The following is a 12,691-nucleotide window of genomic DNA, read 5'->3' as shown; positions in this document are numbered from 1 at the left end:
CATGCCACAGTAAAATAATTTGCTTTTCAATACAATTTTTGTATGAAGCTTATAACTAATCAAAAAATATGACTCCTTTGTTCAAATAATGCCTTTTCATAAAAAGTGAGTCCATTACATAAACCTTTATAAGCATTTTATGAAAGAACACCACTATTATATTGCAAATATGTACAATATTTTATAACTATAATGTAGATACTTTTAAAAACATATAGAGCAAAGAAATTAAAGGGATACGAATAGGAAAAGAACTCAAGCTGTCACTATTTGCTGATGACATGATTCTATATTTAGAGGATTCAAAAAAAAACTCCACCAGAAAACTTCTAGACCTAATAAATGAATTCAGCAAAATAGCAGGATATAAAATCAACATTCATAAATCTAAAGCAATTTTATTCATAAGCGATAAAACATCTGAAAGGGAAGAGAGGAAAGCAACTCCATTCACAATAGCCTCAAAAAAAAAAAATACTTGGGAATCAATCTAACCAAAGAGGTGAAAGATCTCTACAATGAAAACTACAGAACATTAAAGAAAGAAATTGAAGAATACCTTAGAAGATGGAAAGATCTCCCATGTTCTTGAATAGGCAGAATTAATATTATCAAAATGGCCATACTTCCAAAGACTCTATACAGATTTAAAGCAATTCCAATTAAAATCCCAATGATATTTCTCATAGAAGTAGAAAAAGCAATCATGAAATTCATCTGGAAGAACAAAAGACCCAGAATAGTCAAGCAATCCTGAGCAGGAAGAGTGATGCAGGAGGTATCACTATACTACAATACTCTACTATACAGCAATAGTAACAAAAATGGCGTAATACTGGCACCAAAATAAACAGGTAGACCAATGGTATAGGATAGAAGACACAGAGACATACCCACATAACTACAGTAACCTCAGACTAGACAAAGTTGCCAAAATCTTACAATGGAGAAAAGATAGCCTCTTCAACAAATGGTGCTGGTAAAACTGGAAATCCATATGCAGTAAAATGAAATTAAACTCCTATCTCTCACTCTGTATAAAACTCAACTCAAAATGGATCAATGATCTAGGAATTAGACCTGAAACCCTTCACCAAATAAAAGAAAAAGTAGGCCGAATCTCCATCATGTTGTCTTAGGATCAGACTTCCTTAACAAGATCCCATAGCACAAGAAATAAAAGCAAGAATCAATAATGGGATAGATTTGAACTAAAAAGTTTTTTCTCAGCAAAGGAAACAATCAATAATGTAAAAAGAGAGCCTATGGAGTAGGAGAAAATCTTTACCACACACACTTCAGACAGAGCAGTAATCTCCAAAGTTTATAAAGAACTTAAAAAACTTTACACCCAAAATACAAAGAACCCAATCAATAAATGGGCTAAGGAATTGGGCAGACACTTCACAGAAGATATACAGGTGATCTACAAATGTATGAAAAAGTGCTCATCATCCCTAGTAATTAGAGAAATGCAAATTAAAACCACCCTAAGATTTCATCTAACTCTAATTAGAATGACTATTATCAAGAACACAAGCAATAATAAGTGTTGGCGTGGATGTGGGGAAAAGGCACACTCACATGTTGCTGGTGGAGTTGCAATTTGGTGCAGCCACTCCATAGCAGTGTGGAGATTCCTCAGAAAACTTGGAAAATGGACCCACCTTTTGACCCAGCTATCCCACTCCTCAGTTTATACCCAAAGGACTTATAATCAGCATACTACAGTGATGCAGCCCATCAGTGTTCATAGCAGCTCAATTCACAATAGCTAGATTGTGGAACCAACTGAGATGCCCTTCAATTGATGAATGGATAAAGAAACAGGTGTGTGTGTGTGTGTGTGTGTGTGTGTGTGTGTGTGTACACACACACACACACACACACACACACATATATATATATGAAACTTGGCCATAAAGAATAAAATTGTGGCATTTGCTGATAAGTGGAGAAGTTGGAAAATATCATGCTAAGTGAAACAGCCAAGCCCAAAAAACCAAAGGCTGGATGTTTTCTGATAAGTGGATGACAATACATAATGGGGTGGGGCAGAGGGGGGGGGTTCCCGCCACGGGAAGAAAAGAATGAGGCAACTTTGGATGGTGTAGAGGAAAATGAGGCGGGAAGGGTGGGGAAATGAATGATAGTAGAATGAAACAGACAGTATTACCCTATTATGTATATTTATGATTACATGAATGGTGTGAATCTACATTGTGTACCACCATAGAAATGAAAAGTTGTACCCCATTTGTGTACAATGAATCAAAATGCAGTCTGCAAAAATAAAAAAAAAATTTAAATTAAAAAAACAAAACAAACAAAAAACATATTGCCTTATTTGACCCTAAAAACAATTTCATGAGTAAGGCAGACCAGATAAACTATTCTCAGTAGCAACTGGAAAAAAGAACTTGGGACTTCTTATTTGGGCTATGATAGAATAAAAGGACTCAGTTTATCTTCCTGCCTTAAATAAGTAACCTCATCAAAATATATGAAATAAATAATGGTTTCCAAATATTGTAGAAAAGCGACAGAAAACTGATTCCTAAGGGAAAGTAAATTAAAAAATAGTATCGTATTCCAGTCCAGAGATGTCTGCATGCACCAGTGCAGGAATCAAATAAAGCACTGGTCTTCCCAGGTGGAGAAGACAAATAACTGAAATTTTGGAAGGTCAAAGTAATATTGAGAGTGAGGCCATGGTGTGGGGGGGTACTGACTCCAGAGATCAAGGATTCTTGGCTGAATAATGACCTTCACAGGACAATTTCCAGAGCTCACACAGGGCCAGAGATGGTTCATTTTAGAGTAGTCAGACTATAAAGATCTCCTGACATATAAGGCATCAGACAGAAACCTCACAAGCTTGATGGTCCTCTTATTAGGGCTAAATTTAGCTTTATGTTAATGACTTTTTCTAGGATGCTTTAACCAAGCTTACAATCAAGTTGGAGTTATTCCAAGTTACTTAGCTGAGTGTCAGAACCAAATCAAACAATATTTAAAAGAAGATAACAGAACCCAGAACTCAACAACATAAACATTTTTCTTCTTTCTTGGGAATTACAGTACCTTGCTCCTTGTTATCCAATGTCTAAAAATTTGACCATTTCTACTCATTTAAGACAGAATAGTAAATCTGGTCCTGTTAGTCCACATTAACCCTAACTGGAAGTTCCAAATCCCTTTTCCTATTGCTATTTGGAATAGTATTGTTTGTTCTGTACAGTATATAATAAAAAATTACTAGTCATGCAAAGAAACGGGAAAATATACCCTACAATCAAAAGAAAAAACCACTGATGAAATATATCCGAAAATGAGAGACATATTAGAACAAGCAGGAACGTAAGTCAATATAACTATTATAAATGCATTTTACATGTTTGAGTAGTAAACACAAGCCTGATGAAGGAATAAAATTGAAGCTATATAACAGAGCCATATGGGGCTTTTATAGACATGCAAACTACAATATATGAAATGAAAAATAAATGAGATAGGGTTAAAAGTAAATCATACACAGCAGAGGAAAAGAAGAGTAAATTTCAAGACACAAATATTATCAAAAATGAAGACAAATAAAAACAACAGAAAAAAAAACTCAGAGTATCAATAACTTGTCAAACAATGCCAAGTGGTTTAACATATGTGCTATTAAAGTTCTAGGAGAAAAAGAGAGCTGTGGAAGAGGAAAAAATGAGTAAATAAGGATAATAACTTTGGTAAATTAATTTTCCAAATTTGATGAAAAATTATGAATCTACAGATCAAAGAAGCTCAAAAAAGCTCAAGGCAAATAAGCTTAAAGATTCTATTTCAATTTAAATTAAAACCAGTGACAAAAAGAAATCCTCAAAAAAGACTGACTTTTATGTTAAGTGTAAATGGTCTGTGGTCTAACACTTCCCTAAAAGACATAATGTCAGACTGGATTAAATAGCAAGACCCAAAAGACACCCCTTTAAAATAGATTTTTACTTTTAACATACTAATAAGTTAATGGATGGAAAAATAAACCATGAAACCAGGCTAAAGATAGCCTGAGTGATTATATTAACATAAGATAATGTTTATTTAGAATAAGGAATATTAGCAGCAAAATTATATATTAAAAAGTATAAGAAAAAGCTCAATTATAGTGCCCTGTTTATATTTTCTTCATAAAATATCATAGCACCTTATCAGTATCTTAAATAACAAACCCATTTGTTTCTGTATTTATTTGGGGTCTTTCTGTCTTCACTAGACACTGCAATGGTCCCTTTGTTCTACCTGTATAATTACAACCACTTTACACTAGAGAAAATGAAAATAAATATCTAGATACTTCCAATGCTGCATGTAAAATATTCACAGAAAAATCTTCCCAATTTTTATTTTGCAGTTTCACCTTTTTATCTTGGACCCTCAGCTGAAAAACTGGCAAATGAGAGAAATATTATCAACTAGAATTATCACTAGGCCTTAAGTGAACTTGAGAGCATGAAGGCTAATTTCATCCACACAACATTTTTCACATTTATAATACTGATGCTCAAAAGTTGGAAGAATAAATACGACTACTTTGATCTATTAATCAACTGTGACATTTGATGCATGCTACATGATTGTGTCACAACAGCTAAACTAAAGCTGTTAAGAATAAAATTTCTAAAGTCAATGTCCTAGCCCTTACTAAACAAGAACTCATTTGAGGGCTCATTTGTTGATTTTTGAACATCAGTTTATATTAACACAGAGTATTTTACTTGCAGGGTTTATGTTTTGTTTTGTTTGGAACTCCCTGGTAGATTGCTTACCATTGATACAGCTCCTTAGGTCAGGGTAAGGATTAGTTGACTGTCGTGCAGCAGACAACAATCCAGCTCGGAAGGCACCAAGACAAGCTATAGGGAGAAACAAATATAATCTTCTTAGAGCAGCCACACTTAGTTGATCTGCAATCATGGTAAAAATTATTTTAAGAGGTAGGATGTTTATGCTTCTGTGGATTCACAAGATTTAGTATTCAAAAATATCAACCCTAACTGTTTTCATCTATTTTTTTTTTCTGTCAGAGTAGAACATATTAATTAAACTGAAGACTGTTTATAAGATCTAAGTAGTATATTAGCTTTAAGTTTCTACATTTTAAACAAGAGGAAAGGCACAGTTCATTTTTTATGCTGCATGATTCATGTATAAAATATTCCCACTTTCCTTGAGAAACAGCATATCTAAACTGAACTTTGATGAACACGGAATATTAAAACATTATAGGACACTATATAAGTGACTTGAATAAAAATCAACACAAATGCATAATCTCTAAATTGTCAATGGTCTAAGAATATATAACAGCATGGATAATATGGGGAAAATATTTGAATACATTTTTAAATACAAAATTCTTCTGGTTGTTCTCCATTTAGTGGTACTAGAGGTAAAAAGGTCATCAAGTTGTCACTGAAGAAAATTTCTGACGTGTTCTTGATGTCTCAATTCCACTTGAGGGAATGGATTACCACTGTTTAAGCTGTTTAAGAATCAGGGAGGTAGAATTATGTAGCAAGGCTTTTATTATCAACGTTTACTGACTGAGAAATTTGTTTTTGCTTCTTGTGGGAGATTATGCTGTGCTGATACATTTTTTTCAGTGCTATTCATCAAAACATCCTGTGATGTAACAAATGTAACTTAGTTCCCCTCCTTCTACAACATCTGAAATTTCTCTTCTGTTAGTATTAAATTAATATCATCAACTACCCCATCAACAAGAAGATGCAAACTCATTCTTTCACTAGGTAAACAATCCATTTCAAAATTTATGTTATTAACATCATGGTTTGCTTCGATTTAAAAGTTGAAATCCAGGACACTGAGCATTTCTATTATGCTGTATCTGCTTTCAGGAATATTTGAAAACAAATCTTATTGACATGGTCCCTTTAGGTACTCTGAGGATCAGGATCCACTGGTCATGCAGTTTGTCTTAAAAGGTCCCTCTCAGCCCAGCTCTAAGACAGCACTACTGATAGACATAGTTTTCTAAGTTTTGAGAAAGGTGTTCAGAAGAGATAGAGTCTGGAGAATGATTTAAAAGGACTTTCAACTCTAACAAAATCAGCTTCCTTCATTATCAACGTCCTTATCGCCAAGACTGCTGCCTCTGTGTGTTCTTCCTATTTGTCGCTGTATTTCCTGTGCCAGCTGGGCGATTTCTAGATGCATCTTTCTGTCATTGTCCTGTGATAATTTATACCTGAGATAACATTTTTTCCAAAGACATTTTTGCTTCTATTACAATTGTTTTGCCAACTAGATAACTTAGGTTTTGCTCAGATTGTTGAATTTTTGGTTTATATCTTCCACCAAAAACTAACCATATTCCCATACCTGTATATATAGTCTCCTTTTGACCTCATTTATATTCGTAATCATTCACTAGTCCTTCAAACTGTTGGAATCCTTTCTTCAGAAGGAGTTTTATTTGACCAATTGCAGAGTGAATAAAATCTTTGGCAACATCTGGAATGTCCAATTCTAGCTTCCTGGCTCATGCAAGGCAGCATGAAATTAATTTCTTAGTTTCTGACTGGAAGATATTTCTGACACATGGAATATCATGCTGTGGTTGAGATATCCAACCTTCATTTATGCCAAGTAATGGAACTTCTATTGGATAGCCATTTGAAATTTTTAAATATTTTTTTTTTGGTTGTAGATGGACACAATACCTTTATTTTATTTATTTGTATGTGGTGCTGAGGTTAGAATCAAATACCTCGTATGTGCTAGGCCATTGCTTCACCACTAAGCCACAATCCCAGCCCTTAATAGCCATTTGAATTTTTAATAATAGTTTCATTATGACTTAAGATGTGTTCTTCATTACAAACCATTAATGGAACCCAAAGGACATGGTAGTTCATTTGAATCTTGCTGTACTGCTAGAATAACTTACAAGTTTTTGTGCCAAAATTTTCATTGTTTTTAACTTCTATTTTCAAAGGGGTCCAGGTGCAACTCTGTCAATAAAGCATTAGCATTTCTGGGAATCATGGGTGTTATAATTAAGTCAATAGGAGTTAGTGTTTCTGGTTGCTGCAGGCAACTTCTAATGTTGCATAGAGAATAAAACAATAATATTTGTATAATTCCTTAATATGGCAAAGCAGGTTTACTTCATTCCTTTTGTTCCTGACTACCACCCTGTGAAATTAAATATAGTAACCTGACATTTATTGCTAGTAAACTAAGAAAAAATAGCTGAGAAAACAGAAATAAAACACTGAGGGACTTTAAAGTAACTAGGGGTTATTTAGTACCAGAAACATACTTCCTAATGGCTACTAAAGGCATTTTATGCATCACTTCATTGTTCAGATAGTCAACAACTTACTACAAAAGATGGTGCTTTGGTTATCTTTTGCTGAACAACATCCCCCAGATGAGGAACTTAAATAATCAGTATTTTGCTCATGATTTGTGAGTCAACTATTTGAAAAGAGTTTTGGAGGTTATAGGTCTCTGCAGCACATGGAGGCAGTTAGGGCAGTTGGAGGCTGGGTGAAAAGCCTTCCCAAGATGGTTATTTACTCATGTGTCAGGCAACCTGTGCTCCTCGGCACCTCTATCTTCATATGCTATATCATGCTTCAGGGCCTCCCTTGTGGATGACTTTCTCTTACATGCTGGTCTCAAAGTGGCACTTCTTTCATGACAGTTAGCTTCTAAGAAAGAGAATGCGAAAACTGCTAGGCCAGTTAAGAGGCATTATACTCACTTGTACTATATTCTATTGATCAAAGCCATCCCTAGGGTCCACCCAAGGAAGAAAGTGTAGGGAACATTCCTCAAGCTTATCTGACAGCAGTCGCTGACACCATGGTCTAAGTAAGCCAAACAGTCTGGACAGAGAAACTGAAGTAATGGTAAAGACTTGCCATGGAATGCAGGTCTTTGTAGCTGCTGAGGCTGAGCTAAGAGCTGAGGGGAGGCCTCCTTCTGTCAAGCATCCCAGCAAGCTGTGATGTGAGCTCACCCGCACTGCCTTGCCTCATGCTGTGTGCAGGAGCTTACTGTCCCACCAGTCCTTTGTCTCAGACCTGTTGCTGGGCAGAATTGCTTAGGCATACCTGGTTTGTTTAACTACCTCGACCCTCGACATATAGTTCACCTATAGGCTGACTCTGTTATACTTTAACAAGCCTGTTAACCTGATTGGATAATGTGCCTATATATGTCCTGTACAACCATAAATAAAATTAGATCCATGCCTTCAGAGCTCGATCTGTGATGACTGAGTAAGCACGCGCTAGGTAAGGTAGGCGTCCTTTGTCCTCATCCTCAGCGAACCCCGTCTCTGAACATCTACACGAAAGGGCTGGGGAGATGAAATCCACTTCTTGATAAGGAGGTGGTAAAAGACATTTCAGATGAATGTGTAGAATGGGAGAGATTTTTGCATCATCTCTGGAAAATTCAATTTACCACATATAGATTCAATGGCTTATTTGAAATTAGTGTACATTTAAGTTTCCTAGTACTGCTGTGACAAATTATTAAAAACTTAATAGCTTTAAGCAACACAAAATAGTATTTTCTTCCAGTTATGTGTATCAGAAGTCTAAAACAGAAGTGTCAGAAAAGGTTCATTCCATCTGAAGAGTTTAAGGAAATGAATTCCTTGCCTTTTTCAGCTTCTAGAGGCTATCTACATTCCTTCCTCATGGTCCCATCCTTGTATCACTCCAATTCTTGCCCCAACATCTCATATTCTACTTTGACTCTGATCTCCTACACTTTTTAATAATGATTCACAGCATTATGGGACCCCTCAGATAAACCTGGATAAAATAGTTCAAAATCCTTAATCACATCTGCAAAATTCCTTTTGCATATAAGAAACCATCACGTGTTCTGAGGATTAGGACATGGATATCTTTGGGGAGTCATTATTCAGTCTACCATGGTGAATTATAATTTGCTATTGAAATAATATCTTCCATCAGAGTGGTCTTTCTGGAGCCCTAAGAAAACTAAGCACTTTCAGGTCTTATAGGTGCTTCCTTCGGTTCATGTATTCCTTCTTATGAATCACCCACTCCCAATCATCAAAGGAAGAAAAAAACAGCTTATTCTACTGTGGAGATTTTATTAGAATAACTGTTTTTGAGAAAGCATAATTTCGCATTTCTGAACAAGTCTGACAGTGAACAACAGTTAAAATTTGAAAGTCCTGGAATAGGAGGTCCAGATGAAATGTTTCATGTGGTGATTAGGACCCAAGACCAGACTACGAGGTAGGTATTATTGCTCATGAGGTATCTTGTATGTAGGCCTATATTAATGTGTGTGATAATGGTTTTTATGGAAAAGTACATGTAGAATTAATGTGGAGAGTCAGCTGCATGGCTACTCCACCCTGACCCTCACCTTCTCATTTCTCTTTCTTACTGCACTATAGGAATAAGGGAAGGTGAGGAGAGGGAGCAGGAATGTAAGAGTTGGAGGGAGAAACGTCCCAGTTTTTATATCCTGAAGAAATTTCCATAAGATATGGAATTATAAATAGAAATTAAAGTCATCAGGAAGGGTTAAGAAACAGGCACAAAAGAAGATTCAGTGGTCAAGAAAGAACATCCCAGGGACAGGCTTATTACATATATTTTTTCCCTATTAATTTTGTTAAGGACTGAACTGTTTGGTTCCCTTTTGCCACCTGCTGTAGTCACCACTGTCCTAGCTATCTTGATTTGCAACTCTAAAAAATATAGTTCAGTCACTGCAACTCAATAAAAGTTGGATTACAATGGAGCCAGAGTCAGCTGAATTTTTCTTTTCTCCAAGAAACTACTTTATATCCTTCCCCACCACACTGCTGGTTTTTAAGTCACAGAAGAAGAAATCACATAGAAGTCTGAATGTTTGCTTGTTTTGATGTCAGTAAAGTTATTCATACTTCCTTGATGGCATGTTATTATTATTATTGCTCTTTACATAGCCCATCAGTTGCTTTTAAAAAACATGTACATTGTCCCCATTTCCACTCCCATTCACCCTTAGGCAACAATTCTAATGAGTTTTATGTGTATTTTAAAAATTTTCCTGTGTTCTTATAAAATACATATTTATAATTTTGAGCCTATAATTTTTGTTTCTGTAAGTGGTTTTGTATTGTATATCATGTTTTCTAACATTTTATTCGGTGATGAATTTTTTTGATCCATTTGTGCTGTTACGTAATTGTTGCTTTCAACTGCTAAGTATTATTCCCGTAGCATACAATCTCCAGTTTTCTAATCCTCTCTACCCATGGTAGATAGTTCAGATTGGCTCCAACTTTCCATCTCTGCAAGTAGTGCTGCAGTGGCATCCTTGGGATGTCTCCTGAGTAGCTCCATAAGAATTTCATGGAAGTAGACACACAGGGTGGAATGGTGGCATCACTAAATAGGATGACTCTTTAGAGTAAGGACTCTTTAGCGGTGCACTCCCACACATAGCATAAAGACTCATTTGCTCTCTAATGTTTGCCAGACTAATAAGTAATAAATGATATCTCATACTATTTTTCTGAATTCTAATGAGATGAGGTATATATTCACATTTTTTTAAAATTAGGAGTTAATTTAACTACCTCCTCTAAAAATTCTTCATATTTTATAACTATTTCTCTATTGGTACTTTTTATTGTTCTTGTGGGGTTGCAAAAGTTTAGACATTTGTAAAAATCACCTTTCTGTCACCTTTACTGCCCCCACCCCTGTTTGCTTATTTTGTTTTTCAGTTTTTACAGTGCTAGAGATTGAACCCAGAACCTTCTGTATGCCAGGCAAATGTGTTACCATGGGGTTGCCAGATTTCCCATCTATCATGTAACCTTACCTTTCATTTCTGTCTTGTAAGGGTTCTTAATTTTATTATAATCAAATTTATTAGTAATTTTGCCTTAAGATTTGTGCATATGAAGTTTTTCTTTAATGATGTTAAGTACAAACATATTCACCCATATATTTTTATTAATTTCATAAATTTACTTAAATGTTTTTGTCTATATTCTACCTACAATCCACATTTATACTTGGTGGTAATTAGAAAACCAGATTATTTTTTCTACTAATGGTTGCTTTCCTCAATACCATCTTCTAAGAAATCCACAGTAATTTGTGGTGTCATCTTTAGCAATTATTAGGTTGCTATATACACATGTGTCTTTCTATGAACGGTGTTCAGTTCCTTTTAGTCTACATGTTCTTCTGACAATACCAATTTTTTAAATTTTTTAAAATTTGTTTTAATTAGTTATACATGAGGATAGAATGCACTTTGATACATCATATATAATGGAGTATAATTTCTCATTCTTTTGGTTATACATTTTAATTCTACAGCTTTTTTTATTATTAAGATTAGATCAGACACTTTTCCCATTTAACCTTTTGGCATGTGTGGATTTTATTCCCTGATTTAAATCTTCAACTGAGTTTATTAAATTTCTTTTACAAATTAAAACAGCATTGTTCTAAATCTGGGGAAAACTGATCTCTGTGTATAGCATCACACACTTCAAGATCAGGAAATGTCTTTCCATGATTTCAGTTCGTCTTCAATTGCCTTAATTGGAGTTTTAAAATTTTCTCCACAGAGGTTTTATGTACACTTTAGATGTCTTATGGGAGTTGCTGTTATTATGAATGATATTGTCTTTATTTTCTGCTGAACTATTGCTTGTGCAGAAAAAAAGACCTACTGTGAATTTTTATAGGGCAGACTTAGAACTATCTAAATCTTCTGTGTTCGAATATTTTGTCTTTGAATTCTATTTTTTCTAGGCATATATCAATTACAAATGACAGTTATATATTTTGCCTTATTATCTACATATCCCTTATTTATTTTTTTACTGTTATTGCATTGGTTGTAACCTCCAGTGTTTCTTCTTATTCTCAACAATAAGGAATTATATATATATATTTTTGTTTTATTTTCTTGTGTTGTCCTTGCCTGGCTATAGAGTTAAGAATATATCATCCTCATGGAATAAGATCTTAGAACAGAATATTTTTCCATTTTAGAACAATTTTATAAAAGATAAAACAATAATTTCTTTAAACTTGAATGAAATCATTTGTAAAACCATCCAAGACTGGATTTTGGGGCAGATAAAAAGAACATGTCAGAGTTTTAACTTGTTCAATTCTCATTTGCATAACCAAATTCTTTATTGCTTCTTGTGAAATTGTAGAAATTTTATATATTTTTCTGGGAACACAGTCAGTTTTAGTTTCCAAATGAATTTTGGTCATAAGCTGTTTGAAATATTTTGTGATTATCTTCTTAATCTATATGGTTTTAGAATATTTCCCATTTCCATCCTGTACTTCTTGTGTTAGCATATCCTCTTACTCTTTTTGGTTCTTCCTTAATTATTCTTGCCAGAGGTCAGTCTAATTTATGAACCTTTTTGTTTTTCCATTTCATTTATTTTTATCCCTATTTGTATTTCCTGTTACTAAGGGTTTGCTCTATTTTACTTTTTTTTTTTTTCCTTTTCAACTTGAAAGCTTAGGTCATGTTTAAAATTCTTAAATCTATCCTTTTACTGCTGCTTCAGGCTTAGCACCTCAGTTCCACCACATTCCAAGTCAAGACAGCCTTCAGTCTAGCCAGGGGTTTCTTATACTTGTTGTTT

At 34.5% G+C, this 12,691-nt stretch overlaps 1 protein-coding gene across 1 annotated transcript in view; it reads right to left on the bottom strand.

Annotated features, from left to right (window-relative positions):
• Window positions 1-12,691, bottom strand: part of Pros1 (protein S) — an 88,103-nt gene that overhangs the window by 31,532 nt on the left and 43,880 nt on the right. The window contains exon 4 of the mRNA XM_047564955.1: window positions 4,815-4,901. Coding sequence (XP_047420911.1) covers window positions 4,815-4,901 — 87 coding nt within the window. The remainder of the gene's footprint in view (window positions 1-4,814; window positions 4,902-12,691) is intronic.

This window comes from Sciurus carolinensis, chromosome 9 (assembly GCF_902686445.1).
Source record: "Sciurus carolinensis chromosome 9, mSciCar1.2, whole genome shotgun sequence".
NCBI lineage: Eukaryota > Metazoa > Chordata > Mammalia > Rodentia > Sciuridae > Sciurus > Sciurus carolinensis.
This window is presented reverse-complemented; position numbering and strand designations above follow the sequence as displayed.